Source organism: Drosophila takahashii, chromosome X (assembly GCF_030179915.1).
Source record: "Drosophila takahashii strain IR98-3 E-12201 chromosome X, DtakHiC1v2, whole genome shotgun sequence".
Classification (NCBI taxonomy): domain Eukaryota; kingdom Metazoa; phylum Arthropoda; class Insecta; order Diptera; family Drosophilidae; genus Drosophila; species Drosophila takahashii.
The window spans coordinates 1,658,561-1,681,668 of NC_091683.1; the positions used below are offsets into that span (position 1 = coordinate 1,658,561).

At 38.7% G+C, this 23,108-nt stretch overlaps 1 protein-coding gene across 1 annotated transcript; it reads left to right on the top strand.

Annotated features, from left to right (window-relative positions):
- Positions 1 to 206: 206 nt before the first annotated feature.
- Positions 207 to 22,383, top strand: Vsx1 (Visual system homeobox 1). The gene is made up of 3 exons (XM_017143195.3): positions 207 to 947; positions 14,292 to 15,079; positions 20,420 to 22,383. Exons 1-3 carry the CDS (start codon positions 431 to 433, stop codon positions 21,563 to 21,565), a joined length of 2,451 nt encoding a protein of 816 aa, XP_016998684.2. The 5' UTR covers positions 207 to 430; the 3' UTR covers positions 21,566 to 22,383.
- The last annotated feature ends 725 nt before the right edge of the window (positions 22,384 to 23,108 follow it).

Genomic DNA, 23,108 nt, shown 5'->3' on the forward strand with positions numbered 1-23,108 from the left:
GTGAGACGGATAGCATGGCTTTGGCCCTAGGCCATCCCTTTCTCGCCCGCAAAGATGGCGCTGCTGTGTGCGCCCCGTGTGTGTGGGAGCCGGGCAGCGACGCCGGCAGCGCCGTCGACGTCGGCAGCGACGTTCTGAACGCGACGCTTTTGCTTCCCTGCAATTCGCTTTTCAATTTCAGTTCGTTTTCGAACGCCGCACCGAACGCTCCAGCGCTCAAAAAAACACACTAAACAAGCAAAAAAAAAAGAAAAAAACAAATCGAAAAAAAATTACAAGATAAATATCCAAGTGCGAAAGTGAGTGAACTTTTTTTCCTGTGTACCGAGTGCGTGTGTTTTAGCCATGAAAGTGTGAAATTGGGAACTCCAAACTCTTTTTGCGAAATATCTCGAAAGAAAAAAAATACCAAGAACTACCGTCGGCAAAAATGCAGGCCACGAAAATGCGTACGCCCTTTGCCATCCAGGAGATTTTGGGACTGGGCGCCTATCAGCAGCAGCAGCAGAATAATAATAATAATAATAATAATGCCACGCCCTCGGAGGCGCCGCCCTCGCCGGCAGCCACGCCTCCACCCGCCGCCCCTCCGCAACAGCAGCAGCAACAACAACAACAGCAGCAGCAACAACAGCAGGCTATAGAAAGTTTAAGGGACTCGAGATCCATATCCCCCGATGTCTCCCGACTTTCGGCGGCTGCTGCAGCGGCGGCGGCGGCAGCGGCGGCCGCCCACTGCCAACTGCCCGTCTTCAATCCGGCCAACTTCTATGCCGCCGCCGGTTATGCCGCTGCCGCGGATCCGGGAAATGCCGCGGCGGCCCATCATCATCATATGACCACCTTGGCGGCGGCCGCCTATCTCAGGGGATTCCTACCGCCCGGCTTCAGTACGCCCCACGAGTTCCGGGGGCACTTTCAGCAGCACTTCGGGGCACAGTTTGCAGGTGAGTGAATATCAGCGTTCCCATCGAAAACTATTAGCAGTTTGTGGAACCATTAGATGGTATAAGGGTTATAAGCAGATTGGAGATAATATAAAAGATGGTAAAAAGTCAGGAGAGTTATGAACACTATTGAATGTATTCTTAGGAGAGATCTATTAACAGTTTGTAGACCCATGAGATCATAAATGATTTATAAGCAGATTGAATGTAATATAATAGATGGTAAAAAGTCAGAATAGTTATGAACACTATTGAATGTATTCTTAGGAGAGCTCTATTAGACCCTTAGGTCATGTAAGAGTTCTAAGCAGATTGGATCTAATATAAGAGATGGTCAAAAGTCAAGAGAGCTATGAACAATATTTTGAATGTATTTTTAAATGGGAATATGCACCACAAATGCACCCACCTGCTTAACTTTTTTATTTACATCTTCTAGACCCATCAGGTCATATAAGTTATAAGCTGATTGGATCTAATAGTATAAAAAAGAAATATGTATAATATATATTTTAGAAAGTTGAGACAGTTATGAACACTATTAAATGTATTTCTAAAAGTCCAGATCAATTAAAGCCTATTAGTGAAATAAACCAGAAGTTCCCACCATCTTTTACATTTTCTAGTTATAAACAGATTGGATCTTATAGTATAAAAAAGAAATATGTATAATACATATGGTAAAAAGTCGAGACAGCTATTGTGGTATTGTGATATATAAGAAGAAATTCTTAGTAAAACTGTTTCAAGTAATTGTGAGATTGGAGGTTTTAAAGTCATTGCTTATGTAGGTTATAATAGAAATTAAAGTAACTAAATGTCATTAAATATTAAATCATCGAAATACTTGAATAACCCCTTCCTCATCTAAATTATTTGTAAATAAAAAAATTTGTACCTGCACTTTGGCAGTGAGGAACTTCAAATAGGGCACAAAAGCTAAGCGGCAGGATAATTAGGGGGTGTGTGGGGTGACGAGGGGAGGGAAGGGGTGTAAAAAAGGAGCTGCATAGCGTTGAACACTCTGCTACATCTGCTGTACGGGTGCAGCCAAGTGGCAACCGCATCTGTCTCCTGCATTTGCCTACTCTCGGCACTCCGAATCCTTCGTCCTCCTGCGTCCTGGGTCCTTGGTCCTTTTGCCCACCCGTAGGCGCAACTAATAAGCTCAAAGGGTTGGCAATTGAGTTGCGTCCTCTCATCGGAGTTAAAACAATGAAACGACACGATTAAGCACAGGACAAAGGGAGTGGATGGAGCGGACCAGAGGGCGGTTACCGGGGTCCGAGCTTATTAATAACACTCATGCACTCGAAGAAAAAGCACTCTTTAAATTATAAATTATATAAATAACTTCTGTATAACTTTTCTAATTGCTTGACATCGAAACAGTATTCTTAACATTCGAATTCAAGCAAACTTAGTTAGGATACACTTATTTTTCAATAAATTAATTTTTGAGAAAAATGATGTCTTTATTTTTAAGAACAATTTATCTTTATTTAAAGATTAATTGGAATGGAATATGTTTTTGCATATAATACCATGTCTAGTAATTACGATTGATCTGTTACATAAGTAAGATAAACTAAAATCGTGTTCCAAATAAAATTTTTTTTTCTATCTGGAGTTAAAATTTACAATAGCTAAGCTTTCCAGAATCAAGCATTTTAATTTACCAAAGTGGTTACTACTAATTTTTTTTGGTGTACACACACCGAGTGAGTTGGAATAGAAGGAGGGGCGAGCTGGGAGGCAGGGAAAGGGAAGGGGGAGGAGGGGCGGTAAGTGAGCGGCAGCCGTCCTGTCAGCAAAGTGTGAAATCTCACACACACTTCACTCGAGACACGATTTCGGTTTTTCTGTGTGTGTGTGTGTATCGCTAATTAAGCGCATAATTTTCAGTGAAATTAGCAAACTCCAGTTGGCACGAGCATCCATTAAAATGCGATAGCCAGTCGGGCTTTATTAAAACAGAGAGATTAAAGCTTCAGAGAATTGTTCATAGTTCGGGAACATATGTAACTTTAGTGGGTTCAATACGAAAATCTCTATAGCTATGGCAAAACAACTAACTATCCTTATTAACTAATAATAAGAATCCTACACATAACTGTCGGTAAATCATATAAATGTCTGTATAGTAAAAGCGTTATGCCTCCATTCAGATGGAACTGCTATGCTTTTGAATAGGTAATGGTAAACTTCTTATAAGTAGTGTAATGATGGTAAATAGAAATCGTTTTAAAGCAAAACAACATTCATAGTTAGATTATTATAAGTTTTCAACAATTCCAAACTTCTTTAAGCTTAAATTGAATTTCGAATTTTTGATAAAAGTGTTGTCTTTTGTTTATTTTCAAGAACAATTTATCTTTAATTAAAGATTGCTAGGAATCAAACTCTTTTTTTCCATATTATCCGATGTCGAAGATTCCACATGCTCCTCTCCTCTTGAACCTATTTATTTTGCGTTATTATTATTGTAGATTTACGAATGTTGAACTCAATTTCCCGACCAAAAGACCACGCCCCCGTTAAATTTTCACCTGAATTGCCCATCTCCTTTCCGCATTCTCGCACTCACACACGAACACAATTGTATCCGAGAGTTACACGCACTTAATTTGTTAAATTTTCACACTTTACATCTGTTTATTTGTCATTCCGCTGCCTTTGTGTGGTTCTTCGTTTCGGTTTCTTCGTTTGTCATTCAGTCAGTCGTTCAGTCATTCCGTCATTGTCATTCCGTCATTGTTGACCTTTCCGGGAGCTGCTGCTGCCAACCACTTTAGAATCGTCTTTATCTCCGCCCTTCTTCTAGTTCTTCCACCTTTGCACTGCGCGAAAATGCGGAATTATCCTTGCATTGTATCTTGGGTTTTAAATTTCCGATATTAGTAGCAGAACGAACAAGCGAAATATGTAAATTTTGGGGTATAAATACACCCCAATCGGGTGAAAAATTTAGAGAAATGTGGTATTCAAAAAGTATGTAAGGTAAGATAAAGCTTGTAGAACTTGGACATAATTGCTAGGATTTAACAAATGTGAATTTTGAGGTATAAATCCTCCTCAGTCGGGTCAAAAATTAAGGGAAATGTGGTATTCAAAAAGTATGTAAAGTAAGATAAACCATGCAGAACTTTGACAAAATTGCTAAGATTTAACAAATGTATATATTTCGAAATACTCTTCAAGTAAGTACTCCCATTTTTTTTCGCCTGCACATCCTGGCACATCCTTTTCGAACTTGTTCTCCTCAGTCATGCTCATGCCCATCGCAGTCTGTAGTCTATTTGCCGAAGGTCCGTTCGCACTTTGTTTGCACAACAGCAGAAGTTGAGACCCCGAGGCTCCTGGCGGCGAGCTGTAAAAAAGGCAACAAACGCCGTGTCCTTTCTTTGGTTACTACTAGTAGATCCTGGATCTACAACGGGGGGCGTTAGTTTTTGAGGCAAATTGTGTACAAAATAAATCGACTCGAGTGGTTAACCGCAGCTGGAACATCGGAAAAATAGGAAAAGTGTGGAAAGGGAGCAAAGGGAGTGGATATGCAGCATCCTTTCCATTTTCTCCGCTATTTTTCCTTAGCGAAATTGCTACTTGCACGTTGTTAGCCTTAATTTGAGTGGCCATTGAGGAGAGCTCTCTTTTTACCTCGGCTTTCCCTGGCTCTAATAAATATTTGCTCGAGAGATCCTTGGCGTATGTTGTGTTTTGTTGTGTCCTTTTGTAATGCAGGCAAACTATTTTTCTTTCTCGCTTCTTCACTTGTATTATTTTTGTACCTTTTATTTTTCTTCACACATTTGGCTGAATTGCCTTGTGAGCCATTTGGTTGTCAGCGCCCCTTTTCTTGGCCATTGTTGTCTTGCCGTTGCCGTTGCCTTAGTCATGTGCACTGGAAAGTAGATTTGTCTTAATGACAAATAATAACAGACAAATTGGTTTGCCTAATTGGGTTTTCCTTGGGAAAGAAATTATACAGCAGATGAGCGAGCGGCTTTGCAAGAGAGTGTTTTGCCTCAATTTCGATTGATTAAATAATTGGCAAATTAACTTAAATCGCTTAACGATTGCGAAAGTAAATGAATGATTGCTTACAGGTTGTCAAATGCACTCACACACTGGGGAAAATAGACTATCTAAATTCAAGAACCGAATTCTTGATTTGTGAGCTAATTTGCCTTGAATTTAAGAAAAATTTAACTTAAAATACAGCGTTGTAAAAAATTACCAAAAAATATATTTTTAATCCTAAAAAAATACTAAAATATTGCTAAAAATAAATAAATAAAATAAAATTCCCCATTGATTTATTTTAAGATCACTTTGTTCTTTTTATTATCTATTATCTGCATATAATTTTATGAGCTCTTTAAACTCATGCCTAAAATCCACAAATAATCCATAAAAACTCCTTGTGGCAAAAGGTCCCTCGTCACGCGTGTCCTTGGCGACTGTAAATCAATCGCACCAATTTTGAAAGCCAAAAATAATTACCACAAAAGAAACGAAATAAAGCGAGAGCCTATAGAAATAAAAGACCTAAAAAAAAAGCAGCAGCAGCGATAGGAATCTTTACTCTTCAGAAACATAATAATGAAGGAGGGTGAAAGAAAGGTGTCTCAGATATTTTTTGCGATACTATTATTGTGCCCCGCAAGGACGCACTTCCGATACAACAAATCCTTGCACATTTCCTGCCTTTTTTGGCCCAAGAAATTCGATAGTTTTTCGCACATTTTCCCGACGAAAAGTGCTGGGAAAAAGTCCCCCAAACAATAAACTGTGTACACAAATTGCTATATCAAGTGTTAATTATGTGACAATGAGTAGGTCAAAAAACTAGAGAGGGAAAAGGAAACGAGAACTATTATTTTCTTAATACATTTTTAATTAGAAAACTTCAAGTTTTGGGTTTCGACGAAAAGAAAACACAAAAATGGTTGGATGATATGCGTGGTTTTCATATTTAGGTTTTAGGGTTTTTTTTTCTGTTGCTGTTTCCAGCGAAGTGCAACCGAACTGCTGTGCAAGTGGCCCCTCTGGATAAACAGAGGGCCAGAAATTGATGACAACAAGTGGCAGGCATTGAAAGGAGCTCTCTCGGTCCTCCTAACTCCTAACCAGCTGCATGATCAGCCAAATGCAACCTGGACCACTGCCTTCGCCTTCCACTCCACTTCAGGCTGCAGTTGCTGCACTCAGTCGTCGTCAATTTCCTAGGAAGCACTCGAGAGCGGCGTGTAAACAACTAGCACAGACACAGATGCAGATACATTTACAGATGCAGATACAGATACAGATTTTCCAGCCTTTTTCTGGCTCTCAGGGTCCGAGATGGAGCCAAAGATTGGAGTCTGCCATCTACCATCTACAAACCACAAAACTATATAAACCTACAAGGCTAGTCAGCGCATCAGTTAAGTGGCTTTGTTCGCCAGTTTAAGCCCAATCCCCAATCCGAATCCCAATCCAAATCCCGAGCTCGAACATTTTCTGCATGATTTTGCAGTTAAGCCCCCAGAGAGGGCAAACAGCATTTGGGGCCCCGAGTGGCATTTGGGAAAAGTGGAAAAGTGCAATGGACAGCAGACGAAAATGATGGCCAGGCAGCGTAGGAATTGCATTTGCCGAAATCAAAAAACCGTGGCCAAAGACCAGGGCAATATAGATGGATGGATAATGGTTGATGGCTGAGGATGGGAAAACTCATTCAAAAGAATGAAGAATGTAGAGCCCTTGGAAAGAAGTCAATGAATACAATAAGATTCTCACCAAACATGAGAACCACTGAAAAATAGTTTATTGCAATTAGTTAGTATTAGGGTTGTCAAATGTTATTAAAAACATCGTATCTTTGATATTTATTTTATAAAAAAAATGATAATGATATTTAAATAATATAAAATGATATATATCGATAATATATAATTTATTGATAAATAAAAAATAAAAAATTATTATTATCATATTTTCAATGTTATTCATCATTATATCTTTTAAACTTATATATAATTTTTATAAGCTATGCAATACGTATCCCTAAATTCTAGCCTCGTCTACTAAATTTGGTAAGGGAAAATGCCCCTTAGTTCCATTTCGCAATTACCTCGCCAATTTCTGGCACTTTAATTGCCGTTAATTGAATCAAATGGCCGAAAACTAGAGAGCTTCTCTCGAGGACTAGATTCCCTGTTCGGGCGCCACTCATCTCGCAACTCATTGCGGCATTTTTACAGCGCTGCGTGTGCGCAAATTGAATATTAAACGTGTTAATCCATTTTATGGGCTCGCTCGCTTCCCAAGTTGCCCAAAAGTTGCCAAGGGTCTTATTTTATTTGCCGATCTTTACACACACACGCACACACAGAAGCACCCATTTTATTGAGGGGGCTGAGGGGGTGTTGCTTCGCCTTTAAAAGGCGTTTGACTTTTTATTAATTTCCCTGTTGACAGCAATTTGCAACGCTCCACGAATTTGTTACCACCAGAAAAACCTACATACATACATAGCCACATATGTATGCAAAAGAGAGGGGAAAAGGGGGTGAAAGGGGCAGGAAAAGGGGTGGTCGGAAGTTTTCGGTTGTTATATGTGTTTGCAGCATAAAGGCCGGAAAAACTTCCGCATGTGTTGATGGGTTAATAAATATTTGAGCGCACACAAACAGGCATTTTAACACCCTGCTGCCTGCTGAAGGCGCCTGTGTGTTTGTGTGTGTTTTTATATTTACCGCTATTTCCGCACAGCATTTACAGTGTTGTAAAACGTTGCACAGCCGAAATGGACAGACCACAAAAGGGTTGTTGGTCGTTTGGCTTCGAGTTAGTTGCCCATTTAAATGGAACAACGTTCGACACGACAGACCATTTCCAAAAGGTGGGAGGGTTTGTATTCCTAACTGTTTGTACTGCCCGTTTTATGGCCGAAATGAATTTTACAAAAGTGAAACATACAATTTGGCTTGGTTTCTGATTCCTAACTGGGTTTTTTTGTTTTTGGGGCCAAAAACATTGAGGAGGGAAATATACTATTTATCCAAAAGTGGTACTGATAATTTGGCTACCGAATTGATTGACCCAACCTAGAAAAGTGATCACAGTGCAGCGGCACAAAGAAGAATAGTAGTGTGCCCAATGCAAAATACTATAAATAATAGTCAAGTACTTAAAGCCTATAACTCCAACAGAACTAATGTCTTAACTAATTTCTCCTTGCAAATACGATTTAAATCGATTAATCCAATTTTCCCACTCAATTTCCCCACATTACTGTCGACTGCTGCATGAATTTCATTAGCTAATAGCCACCTATTCTCGAGCCACGCCCACTTTGTCAACTACAGAACCCAACTGAACGCGAAATAATGTCTAATTATAAGGTGGAAAATTGGGGGAAAATGGGGGAAAATGTTGTTTGTGCGCAACAGCGGCAGAGCGTCGGAGAAAAGCTGAGAAAAGCTAAAGCTCCCCCACTCAAGAGTCTTTTGCGTATAAATAAATTAAAAGCGGAAGAATGCAAAGCGAGACGAAGCGTTTTTCAAGGAGCCTGGGCGAAAAGGAAAGGAAAATCGCACTAACTACCCAATTATTTCATTCAAGCTTCACTGCTCCGCTGCCGAATGGCTGGAAAAACAGAAACGGAAAGCTTTCAAACAAACAACAAAAAAGTAAAGAAAAGAAAACGTAGGAAAACACAGCAGCAGCTAGACAACAACAGGGAAAAATGGCTGAAAATCAGCTTAAAAATCGAAATACAATACACAGCAACAATGCGTCAAGTGGTTGGGTGTTAGGTGGAAATTTCGGGGGGCTTTTCAGGGACTTTTCAGGGGGCAGGGTTTTCAAGGCGAGTAAGCAAATTTAAGCACAGCTCGGAAAATCAATAGCTGACTCAAATCTGCGAATAAAAAAAGAAAACACCAACGAAATTGGAAAATAAGCGTAACACAAAACCAAAACCGGCAAACCCCACTTCCCCAACGCTTCTTCTTCAATTGTCATTGTTGTCTGATTGTTGTTGTTTCTCCCTTGGCTTTTGTTTGAGTATCAATAGGGAAAATAAGGATACACAAGAACATTTCCATAAAGAGATCCATTTTTAAATAAAAATTAAATTAAAATGCTACAGAAATCAGTAGGGTTTTAAAAATCACTACTAAATATTAAAATAAGTGCTTAAAAGTATGCAGTGAATAAAGGATTATCGCCTTCTACAATAAATTCGTTGCACTTTTAAGTTTAAAATATATTGTTGCATACTTTTAGACACCTTGTTTTGAGATCTAAAAGGGATTTCAAAAACCCAGCGATTTTTATGTAATAAAATTACGCCTGAACTTACTTTTAAGTTATTAATAAGCTATTTAATTAAATATTTATATAAAATATTACTTTTTTTTAATTTTAAGAAAAAGTTCTTATCTTTTTAGCGTTCAAAATATTTTTACTCCTTTATTAAAACTTAAAGGGAAAACTCTCTCTGTTTTTGTGTGCCAGTCTCTGTTCTGTTCTGCCCCACCCCAGCCGCACACACACATAGGTCCGCCATCTTGGAAAAACAACGCCTTTTCGTATTTTCGTATTTATTACAACAGCAGCAGCAAAGCAAAGGCAATAGGAATAGCAACAATGCAAAATACGAACGCAAATGGAGTTAACGAGCTAACTGCGGGACGTCCGCCGGCCACCCACGAAAAACCTTTAAGTCCCCATCCTTATCAACATCCCAAACCCAAACTGAAAACCCCCCCTAAAAAGCCCGAAAATTGTGTGTTTCCCCCGCGGCGACAAACAACCACCCAGCAGCCGAAACTGGGAGACAACAAGTCGAAAACGCAACCCCAAAACAAAAAGCAAGTCGTCGTCTCTCGTCGTTGTGTAACAACTAACAAGTTGGGTGAAAAGGCAGCCAACCCAGCCACCCCACCACCCCAACCACCCACTTGCCTTGCCATTTTTCTTTTACCACTTCTTGCTTCTTCAACTTATTTACGTCTCCATTACAAATAATTGCGCGTCATATTGGCTCAGCTAGCTATACTTAGCCCAGTCGACGAGAAGCCAACCCCCAGAATCAGCACACCCCCTGCGAAAACCCCCTGGAAAACCACCCACCCAATGGGGCAAATGTTGCCTTGGCGCAAATAAATACGTATTTTTCTTTTTAGGCAACCAAAAAAAAAAAAAGAAAACCTAGACAACCTCCCTCCTTCTACTCGTAAAAGTGTAAGTAGTAAATACGCTTGAGTATTATTAACGTAAATGCAAAATTGCCAATTTCGAGTGTATTTCCTGTCAAGAGAAATTCTTCTCTTTTTTTCGTCGCTCTCTACAGCGAAAATAAAATTAAAAGCGAGAAAAAAATAAAATAAAAAGCAAGAGCAGAGGGGAAATATAAATCGTTTGTAAAAGGGGGCGTCTCGGTTTGCCTTGGCTTCTTCATCTACTTCTTATATCGCCTGGTGGCACCCATGTGGCCCATCCACTAAATCGCTAAGCTATTACGCAATGCTGCACTGAAACAAAAGACCTCGTTCGGATTTAAAAAAAACGACACTTTTCTGGAAAACATCGATATTATCGATACAATATTGTAAAAATATCGAAATTATCATTATTATTTAATTTATTTAAATTCCTTATCGAGTAAGAATCTTTTTAAGATAGCGAGTTCCTCCGATTTCTCGGAGTGTAATCGGGTTAGGAAACGGCCCAAGACAGGCATAGATCCACTCCACTCCACTCCACTCCACTTCTGTTGCCAATGCCAAACGGTGGTTGGTGGGCTTTTATTAATATGTCTGGCAATTTCAATTTGACTTTATTGGTAATTTTACATTTCGTCTGTGGACGTTGGCAGCAGGCAGGGGGTCCTTTGGTCCTTTGGAGGATCTGCTACACTCAGAAAATGAATCGCCCTGAATTTTAGAAAATCGCCTATGGATTTGCTTCACTGGCGATTTTTTTCTTTAAAATAAAAAAATTTTCTACTGGTAAAGAAAATTTTCTTCCAATTAATCAAAATTCATTAAATTCAAGAAATATTCCAGAAATATAGAAAAAAATCGCCAGTAAAGCAAATCCATAGGCGATTTTCTAAAATTTTTTTTTGAGTGTACTTGCTACTTGGACGGCTGCCATTTATCAGGAGGAGTTCCTGGGGAGTCCATAAATCTCATTCGCTCAATGGGATAGGATAGGATAGGCTGTTCGAAAACAGGCACAAATTAAAGCCATAAATATGCATAATACTGCCCAAAAAAATCGAAAATAAAGTGAACAATTAAAGACGAAAGGGTTTCCCTTGATAATTAATCATTTGATTGCTAACTTAAGACACTTATACTTTCGGAGATAATCCATTATTAATGCGAAATCACCAAAATAAAGTAAGGTAGCACTGAAAGTAAGCCCCAAAACCCAATAAATGCCACAATAAATTGGCATATTATCGTAGCCGCTTCACTGGGCAGTTAATGCAATTCATGGAATGCCGCACAGCACAGAACAAAAGCCATTCGATCAAATTATTGCTTAATTGAACAATTAATCGAGACACAAAGGATCCCCCGAAAGGCTACTCGTCCAAGGGATAGGGCACAAAGGAGGGAGACCTATGCCGTATACATTTCACCCCCACTTTCACCTCTCACCATCCTCCGTCCAGCCACAAGAACACAAGAAGCAGGAAAATAACTACGAGTACATATCAAATTAATTTAGGCGGAAAACGAACCAGAAAAACTTGGCAAAATGAAAGGAATGAAAGTGGATAAGGAAAATGGCAAGCGGAAAACGAGGAAAAGTTTGGGGGGACGGCACAAAAATATCGCATGACCGAAAACAGAAAATCAAGCAACTCATGCCCCGATTGACTTACCCGAGTAGCAAATTAAATTAGTTGACGAACCGAACAGAACTGAGAACACATCGGTAGATAAGTGAGCGAGACCAGAACAAGCTGCGCACTGAAAGAAAAAAAATTTAACCATTATTTCATTGTTAAAATAACTTATAGTTATTATCGATATTTAAATGTTTTCTAGGAAAAGCAAGTAAAATTTAAAACACTATGATTTTTATGTTTTAAATAAAACGTCCGTAAAACATTATTAAGACTAACTATCGATATATTCAATATTTTCATAATATTGAATCGATAATATCGATGTTTTCAATGAAAAATAAAAAAAATCTTTAAAATTAGTATTTTTATGTCAGAAAAACATCATCTTATTTCACAATATTATACACTTAAACCCTTCAGCTGTTTTCCTCAGTGTAGACGACATCGATAGCTGGCCAAAGTGGCTGACCACTCATCGCCCTCTCCCCCTATACATATATATATATATATTTATATGTGTATCATTATTATGACTATTTATAAGTGTGCGAGTGCTTTTAAAGCATTTTGGCGAGGGTCTGACTTTGGCTTCGAACTGTATACGGTATACTGTATACTGTATACTGTATATGAAATAGGGGGGCTACAGTCGGTTGGTCAGCTGTCGTTCGCTGACCAGCTAATTGCTAATTGATGTGTGTCTAATTGTGCCGCCAAAGTAGCCAGGCAATAAAAGCACCACTCAAACACATGAGCTCGAGGGATGTATTCATGTATTTATAGAAACACTGGAGAGGATCCGTATTCGTTGGGCGGTGAAATCAGTTTCAAATTGGTTTAAATGTAGAGCAGACTTTTAATTAATGAATAGAAAGTTGCAAAAACTATATGTGGTGGAGTGGCGGATCGAGAATTTGGTTGTGTTTTGTTTTTCGGAACAAATTTTGTTGTTGCATACTTTTTGAATACCAATATTTGGGGGATGAATAGATCCGCGCAAATACTGGGTATTTATTCTAGGATTTTTATGTATATGTTTACTATTAGAAATTAAAGCTTGAAAATGATCGATATTTTCGATCTTTTGTCAATATTCGATTCGATAACTTCGATGACGATATCCGTTCAAACTCTATTTCAAATATATTTTTTTTGAATGAAGATACAAGACATCTGACCCCAATTTTGAACATTTTCAATAACAGTAATCTTTATTCAATTATCTAAAGGAGAATATATACCTCATCGATAGATTCGTTAAATTAAGTGGCCGGAAGTCCAGCGAGAGAGAATGAGACCTTTCGTGTTCGTCAACCTCATCATCATTACTGTCATAATCATCCCCATTATCATTATTATCAATCCTTGTGGATCGGCTCTTTTTCTGGTAATCACAATAGAACGCCCTGTGCAACACGCCTAAGCCGATTCGCGTTTAATTTGAGACCGAAAAAGGGCTAAACCACTTAACACTCTAACACCCTAATTGTCAAAACAAAGGCGGCACACGAAACCGACATTCGTTCCTTCGTCGTTCGTCCTTTTCTTCCGCCTTTCCGTTTTCCTCTTCAAGGAGCTAAGAAAATATTTGCCATCTGAGGGTGTGCGTGTGTGTGTGTTGCTATTTTCTCTAGGAAGGTTTTGGTTTTGGCTTTCTAGGAAGGTGCAAACACAAACACATTTAACCCTTCTCGCTGACATTTGAATAAAAATCCAGGCAACTTGTCAAAAAAAAAAATCTCCGAGTGAATGGATTTTCCAGCTGCCGCTTTATCGTGTGCGAAAAATCGACTTCTCGAATATCTGCTCGCCATTGTCTGCCATTTAAAGGAAATGGGATTTGCCACAGGGATTGGGTTAAGGGTTTTTGCCCGTTATCGGGGGCTACACAACCTACACGACATGTGTTTAGCAAGCGCCAGGAATTCTAGGGGAAGGGTGGAGGTCGAAAGTCTTCTAGGAAATATTATAGCTTACAAAGAATAAATGTAATCGTACTTATTCAACTCAGAAAGAGCTTTTCTACACTTGAATTTGTAACAAATATTTACATTTGCTTAGTTTTCTATAATACAATAATAAAAAAAATCTTTAAAATTCCCTTCCATTTATTTAAATTAAAAAAAAAAAATTTACTAAAAATACGTTAAAGTTCATAGGGTAAAAAATATGGACTTGAACCCATTTTTAGTCATTGTTGTCTCTAAAAATATATGGGAGGTGGAATTTTAGGTGCATAATTTATTCCTTAGATTAAAATCAAGTGACAAAGTAATCAAGACTTTTTTATAATCCGAGTGTACACACCTTATTTTATATCAATAAGTAACCGATGTGATTAACATCAAATTTATGATTCAAACATATCGATTAGATATTTAATCATAACAGTTTTTTCATGACTTATTAATTATTGAATTTTTTTAACAAATAATAAATTGAGTTCCAAATGCTAATGCTTACAATTAAATCTATTTATTTAACAGAACAAGCTGCCGCCCGAGGTCAGGAGTATGCGAGCAGTTTGGCCAATGCCAGTGGTGATGAGCAGTCGCCGAGCAAAAACAGCAGTTCATCGGGCAACGGAGGATCCGGAGGTTCAGGATCGGGCTCTGGTTCAGGTAGCTCCGGAGGATCGGGAGGCGCCAACCAGGCCAACTCCAATGGTCATTTGGGCTCGCCAACGGCCAGTAATGGTGGCTCCACCGCCGGCGGTGGTTCGGGAGGCACATCCGGTAGCACCTCCTCCACATCCGCTGGGGGAGGAAACGGAGGAGGAACCTCCGCCGGCAGCCGCTCCTCGCCCGCTGCGCCGCATCACTCGGCCGCCCATCTGGCCGCCCATCAACATGCAGCGGCTGCTGCGGCTGCCGCTCATCATCATGCCGCCGCCGCTGCCGCCGCCCATCACGCCCACCATGCCCACGCCCAGGCGCACGCCCATGCCCACGCCCATGTCCATGCCCATGCCGCCCACGCTGCCCATGCCGCCCATGTTCATCATGCCGAGGCATTTTTGGGCGGAGCAGGCGGTGCCGGCGGAGGTAATCCCAATAGTCTGCTGGCCGCCCATGGCGGCGATGTCCTGGTCGGTCCTGGCGGCACTGTGGGTCCCGGGGGCAAGAAGAAGAACAAGCGACGTCACGGCAGGACAATCTTCACCAGCAGCCAGCTGGAGGAGCTGGAGAAGGCCTTCAAGGAGGCCCACTATCCGGATGTGAGCGCCAGGGAGCTGCTGTCCATGAAAACGGGACTGGCCGAGGATCGCATTCAGGTGAGCAGTGATACATGAGTTATAAAAACTAAGGTTCTTAAGTTTAAAGCACCTTATTATATTATTATAAACTATTCTACCCATATATTTGATATATTAGTTCTAAAAACTAAGGTCCTTAAGTTTAAAACATCTTATTTTATTCTTATAAACTATTCTACCCATATATAAAACCAAGGTTCTTAAGTTTAAAACTTTGAAAGTATAATTGGCATTAAAAGGATGAGAATAAACTAATACATTCCAAAGTACATTTTCGGTTATAAATGTTTTTAAAACAAAAATATATTACAAAAATATTTAATATGATTACAACTGAATATACAATTTTTATAATATTTTAGTACATCAATAACACTTTTTTATACTTTAAATTGTATATTTTATACACTTTCAATTTTTTTAAACAGTTTTTTTCCCATTATAAGAGTTTAAAGGGAGTTTTTAGACCGTAGAACTTTTCGTTTTGATCCAATGAACCTGTTTTCAACTGACTGTTCGTAAATCAAGTGTTCTCCATTTTGTGGCTTTCTTTTTAATGGGGAAATTGGGAAATGGGGGATTTTATCAGGGGGCGTAGTCACGTAGCACTGCAGAATCAAGCTGAGGATACGCGAGCTTTCTTCTTCTGCTGACATTTCATAGCCATTTTTTATGGCTTTTTCTGCTATCCAGAAGTCGGAGAAAGGATTGTAATCAAAGGCGGCTTCTTCTTCGATTCGAGGCGAGTGATTCGTCGTCGTCGTGGCTCCCATAAAACAGAATTTTTAAAAAATGGGGAGTGCAACTGGCACTTGGCAAGTGTTGCCGCCACACGTAATGAGGCCTCGCTGATTACGTAATTACGAAGGCACACAATTGCAATTGCAACGTCCAAGTAGGCGAAACAAAAACGGAAACGGAATGAAGTAAGAAAACGTGGCACTCGGCACTCGCCGACACTCCAAAAAAAATTCACAAAAATTCGATACAAGAGCTCGCGAGGTGCGAGCTTCAAAAATTGCAAATTATACTTTTCAAAACCGAAACGAAGCCAGATATAAGGGGTAAATAAGGCCAAATTAAGAGGGCAATGAGTGTTGTTATATCATCTAATGAATGTGGATTTTAAAGGGAAAGCATACCATTTTATTGGGCCAGAAACTGGGAAATATATTTAAAAGAAAAGTTTAATCGAAATTAAAACTAATGAGTTTTGTTAGTATATTTAAAACCACACCCTTTAGTAACAGTTTCTGTTTAATAATAACAGGTGTCCTATTAGTTTATAACTTTCTATAATCATGTGATTTATCCCTAAAACTTATTTCAAAAAGAAAAGTCTAATCAATGAGTTTTTAGATAATATATTTAAAAACACAATCTTATGTGAATCTGTTACTACTATCTGTTAAATAATAATTTTTCTTTAGTTTATATTTTGTATAATCATGTCCTTTAAGCTTCCCCTAATAAATCAACACCCACTCTCTTCCGAAACTCCCGTTATGCCATTAACCACTTGAAAATCCGCAAGATGGCGCCACATCAAATGGACCGTATGTGTGTGGGTGTTTTTGGTGTTGGTGTGAGTGTGAGTGCATCCTGCTCTTTGCATTTGTGTGCGAAAATCAAATTAACAAGCACAATTGGCCGAAAAGCAAAAAAAAACAACAAAAAAGCCGACAGGAGAAGAGCTCCAGTAAATATAATACCAAACACATTCACACACACACATGCAAATACACTTCAATTAAGTGCAAATATGGCGCACAGCTGGAGAAGAGAAGAGAGTGTGGAGAAAGAGAGGGGATGGGAGGGCGAGGAGGAGAGGCAATCATTAGCAGCACTATAAGAATAGGCGGCGAAAAGGGGGAGGGGAGCGGCGAAAGAGGAAGAGGAAAGAGGAAGAGAAACGGCAGCCATGCAAATTTGCAGAAAAACAACGGCAAATATCGAAGCCACCATTCAAGTTTTCTCTTTCTCTCTCTCTCTTTTTTTTTGTGTTTTTTGCCTGCCGTTTTTAATTGCGTTTCATTTTGCGTGCATTTCGCGTATTATGTGTGTTTTTTCTGCAATTCTTCCCCTTTTTTTGTATTTTTTTTTTGCATAAATTTCCCCTGTTGAAAGGAAGTAAAAGAAACATGGCCAAACATGTTTTTCTGTCTCCCTCGCTCTTATTGGCCTTTTGGGAAGCACTTTTTGTGCTGAAACTGGAAGTTGCCAAAAATGTTGCCATCGCCAAAAGTCAACGTCCAGGCGACAAAGGCATCACAATCTAAATCAAAAATTTTTTTTACAGTGCATTTACAAAAGCAATTTAAAAAAAAATCACAATTGCATTTGTATGAGGATAAGATTTTAAAAGAAAATCACATTTAAGACGAGAAAAAAAAGGATTATTGCAATTGATGTCTTGCGACACAAAGAAGAATCGACGTGTGCCCAATGCAAAGATAAAAGTGTGACCGCAGGTCTGAGTTTTGCTTTAAAACATCAAATTAAATATTCACCATTATACCCAGTTACCAAATAAATGCTTCTTTCATTGTCTGCCAAGTTTTACCAATATTTTTCTCTTTTCTGTGACCCCCTTTTCTTGCTTATTTCCACACACAATAACAACAACAATCCATTTGAGACAAAACAAAAAAAGGGCAAAAACAATCGCGATTTAAAACAATGCAAATTGCATTAAATGAAGGAAAAAAATCAAATTGCACTCCACCGCATGTTCAAATTTTTGCAATTTGCAACAAAAAAACAGCCATGAAATGGCCACTTTCAGTTGCCGATTTTCGAAAGACAAAAGAAACTGCACTTGCACTTCAAAGAAAAATATTTAAGAGTACGAGATGCATTTTTTTTTTGCAAATCTTGAAGTGTTCTTCAACCAAAGTATCGATATTTTCAAGTTTTGGAAATTACGAAACAAAAGAGTGAAGCATTTTAAAAATGTTAAAATGAGAACAATTACTTGAGCCACTTTGCTTCAAATATTTCCAAATATTATTCCGTTTTTTAGGGAATTTAAAGAACCTTTTTCAAAAGTCGACTAAAAGTAGTGGTTTTTAAAAATATATTAAGTTTGGATATTTTTATAATGATATCCCAGATATGAAAATGATAATAATAGATTATGATAATGTAAATGGCACACCTAAAATGAAGGCAGCTTTTAATATAAAAGTGCACTTTTTTACAGCCATAAAACACGCTGACTAACAATTGCAAATCGCGAATTGCACCATCTATATTTATTTTTTTTTGCATAATTTTGTTGCTCCTTGCATTAATTACACACTTTTGCGTTTCTTTTCTCCTCTGCTTTTAATGAGCTGTTAATATTAACGCACACATACAGCAGCAGGAAGGGGAAAAAATGAAATTAAACATGATTATGCATAATTATGTAATTAACATTTAAACAAAAGAGGTTATGGGCTGTGCAACAAACGCATTTAACAAATTGCTATTTGCGTGTCCCTCTTATTTTTTCACTTTGAAAAAATCCTAAGTTTAATGTTTTAAAAATTAAATTAAAATTTTAAAATTAATATTTTTTTTATCTTTAAAAAATTTGCGAAAGTATTGAATTTAAATATTAAATCCTTGGACATACTACGTTTTTTTATCAGTGTATGTTTTTCAGTTTGCATTTTAAGTTTACATTTGTAAACCTTCTAAATAATAGTTATATTATAACGATCCAATATTTTATGAATTTCATGTTTGCAATTTAAAATATAGACATAAATACCTCGCTGTTTCCTTGGCGTTCATAATAGACCTTCTTGTTGGGCGCATTTTAAAAAGTCATTTATCATAGCATTAGCAACACTGATTGAGTTTGTCCGCCCAGGAACGTCGCACCCCCGGGCATTAGGCATTGGGCATTTCAGCATTGGATGGGCATCATAGATATATATCTGCGGATAGCGAGGGGGTGTTAAGTGTTGTCAACTCAAGCAGATTTAATTTGCCATGTTTTCGCTTTGCTTTTTTCGTGCTGCTGCCTGGCTGCCTTGCTGCTCAAGTGCAACAATAAACAAGGCAAACAACTGTAAATGCAAATGTTGACATCACACCGTCACCGTCTGAAATGAAATAACAAATAAAAAAAATAAATACAAAAAAAATCAGAAGGGAATGGAACACAGAACACAGGACAGAACAGGAGGCCGCGTGGCGGGGAATTTAAAGCAATTCGGTCCTTGGAGAATTGCGGCACATGTCGTTGCGTCGCCAGCAACCCTGGGAAAACTTGAACTTTTACAACAGAAGATTAAGTTGTCCCCGGGGATCGCAGGTTCGGTGGAAAAGGGGAAAGCGGCCGCAAACTTGTCTGCGAAAATTGAAAATTGACCGTTTAATGTTGTCGGCTGGCAGCATTTCTTGTTAATGTTAAAATATTATCACTAATGCTGTTACTAATAGGCACTTGAACAAGTGTGTTGTTGGAAGGGCAACGGAAAGGGGAAAGTCCCTGTTAAATTAATTAGATTTCGCTCGCTATTGTCCTGGCCTGACGAATTCCCCAACCCCCTCCCCAATTTCCTTCCTGATTTTCTCCATCGCCTTTGTGCGGCACTCAACAATCGCAGGATTCGATTATAATCCCCAAAAAAATATGCTCGCTGGCGCAAATAATTTCTTAATTAATTTGCACTTGTACAGGGAATGTATTGTCGAGTTATTTAGAAAGTCTACTAGTGTTTTGTAACCCTCTTCATTGATAAAATATCAACTAACAACTGATATAAGCACTTGACATCGGTTATTCGGTAAAATAATTTGGTTTTCAAATACGTTTTCAAGCCACATTTGATGGGTTAGAAATTTTTCTCATAAAACCATAATTAAATTTAAGCATTACTTAATTTCGGTTTTTATACAAAAAATTTGTAACCAACCAAAAAAAAAACATTTTTTTTTTCTTAAAATACTAATGGTAGTGTTATCATTAGACAACTTTTTATAAACTTTGGATATATAATCTTTATCACAAAATGTTCTGTTTTAAAGAAAAAAATTGAGATAGTTGACATGATTATTATTTTAACCCTTACTTAACCCTTTCTTACTTATTTTTTAAGCAATTCGCTTCAAAGAAAGGCCCTGACCCAATTATACGTTTTAATGGCATATTTGGTTGCAGGGCCATAAATAGATACACTTAAAATTAAATTAAGAGTAGTATAAAATATATAAATATTAATTTAAGATTCATATTATTAAGATATTTGTTTAACTCAATAGTTTGGAAACAATTTACAAATAGTTTAGTTTCTATGATAATATTTTTTCTGTGTAAAAAAACCTTGTTACTAATTTCGCTTACCTTTGTTTTGCTCCTTGCAGGTGTGGTACCAGAATCGCCGGGCCAAGTGGCGCAAAACGGAGAAGTGCTGGGGTCACAGCACCAAAATGGCCGAGTACGGTTTATATGGGGCGATGGTGCGGCACTCGCTGCCGCTGCCCGAGACGATTATAAAGTCGGCGAAGGAGGACGAATCGGTGGCCCCCTGGCTGCTGGGCATGCACAAGAAGTCCCTCGAGGCCGCCGAGCTGCTGAAGAGCGACGAGAGTGACCGTGAGACGCCCACTTCGGATGACACGAACACCAGTTACTCGGCGGGCAGCACCCACAACTCACCGATCTCAAGCTTCTCGATCTCACGGCTGCTCTTCGACGCCCCACCACCGCCGGCGGCGGGCTCCGCTGGGGGAAAGGGGCACGGGCACGGTCACGGTCACGGGCACCATCATCACCATCACCATCACAAAGCCGGGCATCATCATCACGCCCATGTTCATGCCCAGGCTCAGGCTCACGCCCACATGCTGTTGCACCACCAGCAGCAACAGCAGCAGCAGCATCATTTGCACGGCGGCGGCGAGCCATCCTCCTTGCAGCAGCAACAGCAAGCGGTTGGTTCCGGTTCCGGTGCATCTGGGCCACCGGCTCATCATCCCTACAATCAGCAGCAGCATCTGCATCACCTGCAGCAACTGCAACAGCAGCAGCAGCAACAGCAGGCGGCGCAACAGCAGGCGCAGCACCACCAACAGATCCACCACATGCACCACCACAATGCCACCGGCTATGCCGAGGCCGCTGTGGCTGCTGCGGCAGCTGCAGTTGCTGCTCGGAATGCAGCAGCAGCGGCCGCCGTGGCAGTGGCCTCCGCATCCGCATCCGCAGCCGCATCCGCAGTGACCATCGCGGAGTCCGAGGCGGAGGAGGAGCAGGACGACATCGAGGACATGGAGATGGACAAGGATTGTGAGCTGGATGAAGAGCTGGACGTGGAGCCGGTGGACCTCAACAACGATAACAATGACAACAACGAAGGAGATCCGCAGGCGGATACGGATGCGGATGGGGATCCCGAAATCGACATTTGCGACGATCACGACGAGGAGGTGCGTCTGCAGGAGCAGCTCCTGCTGAAGGTGAAACAGGAACAGCAGCAGCAGCAGGCCCAGCACCATGGACTAAGATGAAACATGTACATCGATGTGTTGTTCTAAAAGAACAACGATAAATGATAAATATATATATATATTCAGGATTCTCGAGACACAGCAACATCCGGCTAAATGCAATGAACATTTTTCTAAGGCATAAACACGATGAGCTTTTTACACTGGGCTGTGTATTTTGTATTCAAAATGTTTATAAAACAAATACACAGCCCAGGTTAAAAATCTTAAATTAAAGGCATTATATTCATAACACAAAAAACAAAACAAAAACCTAATCTTAAAGCCAACAAACAATTTTTTTTCATACACCTAAGCCAGCACACGTAATTAATCTATATACATATATATATATATAATAACATATATATTCTCTCATTTCTTCAGTGTAAATAATAAATTATTACAAAGAAAAAACAATACATTAGCGCGTAAAAAGAGCTGCAACGATTTGCAAACATTTTTAAAATATGCTAAATGTGATTTAATTTAGTTGTCAATTCTAAAAACAAGGCTTTTTATGGTTTAGGACTCTTTTTTTTTGCCTATTAAATTTAGTGATTTTTTTTTTCTAACTGTATTTACTTCCTGTAAAAAATGTACATACCAAATCCGAAATTCAATCAATACAACAACGTATAATATGTACATGTGTTACAACCTGAAACGTAAAACAGTCCACTGCCTCTGGCTCTCAAATTCTTCTCTACTCTTTTGTCTTTATAATTCAAATTTTTTAAAACACGAAAAAAAGATACATAAGTAACAGCAAAATGTGTATTTAAATGAAAAAAAAAACAAACGAACAAGAAACAAAACAAATCCACATACAATACACACATACTTATATATGAAAGTTAGATGAAATAAAATGGATGATATATAAATATAACTATAATTTTGTGTTATTTATTGGGGTTTTATTGATGATCAAAATTTAACATATGTGCGAGAAAAAGCTCCTAAAAATAAGGGGTTACTAAAATGATTTCCATCAAAAATACTCTTTCGTCTCACACGAAATGCTTACATCAGTTACATGAAAAACATAGAATACCCATAGCGCTGAATTTAAGTAAAATTCATATTGATGTACGTAAGACTTGAATAAATGCGAATACGAAATTACATGCTGAATTGTTAAATATTTCTTGTAAAAGTAAAGTAATTTCAAATAACAAATTACACGATGTAATGTAGATAACTTGAAATGCATATACACAATGTTATGTGAGAGATGTCGTGTAAAAGTTAACATTGTGTAATGTAATGTAATTCAATGTTACATATCCCTGTACATTACATATTGTAATGTAGGTATTTTAAAACGTATTTTACATGCTAAATACATGATATATTAATTTTTACTTTCATCAAAAAATGTCGTTATTTTGGTGATTATGTGACACATAGAGGGAGATCTATAAATAGAACAGCGTTTAAGTTAAATCGATTGCTTGCACTGCTTGCTCATAATTCATTTCATTTGCTCATAACTTTTAAATGAATAGTCCGATTTTAAAATTTTCTTCTGCTTTTCAATCGGTATTTAAATCTGTAAGGA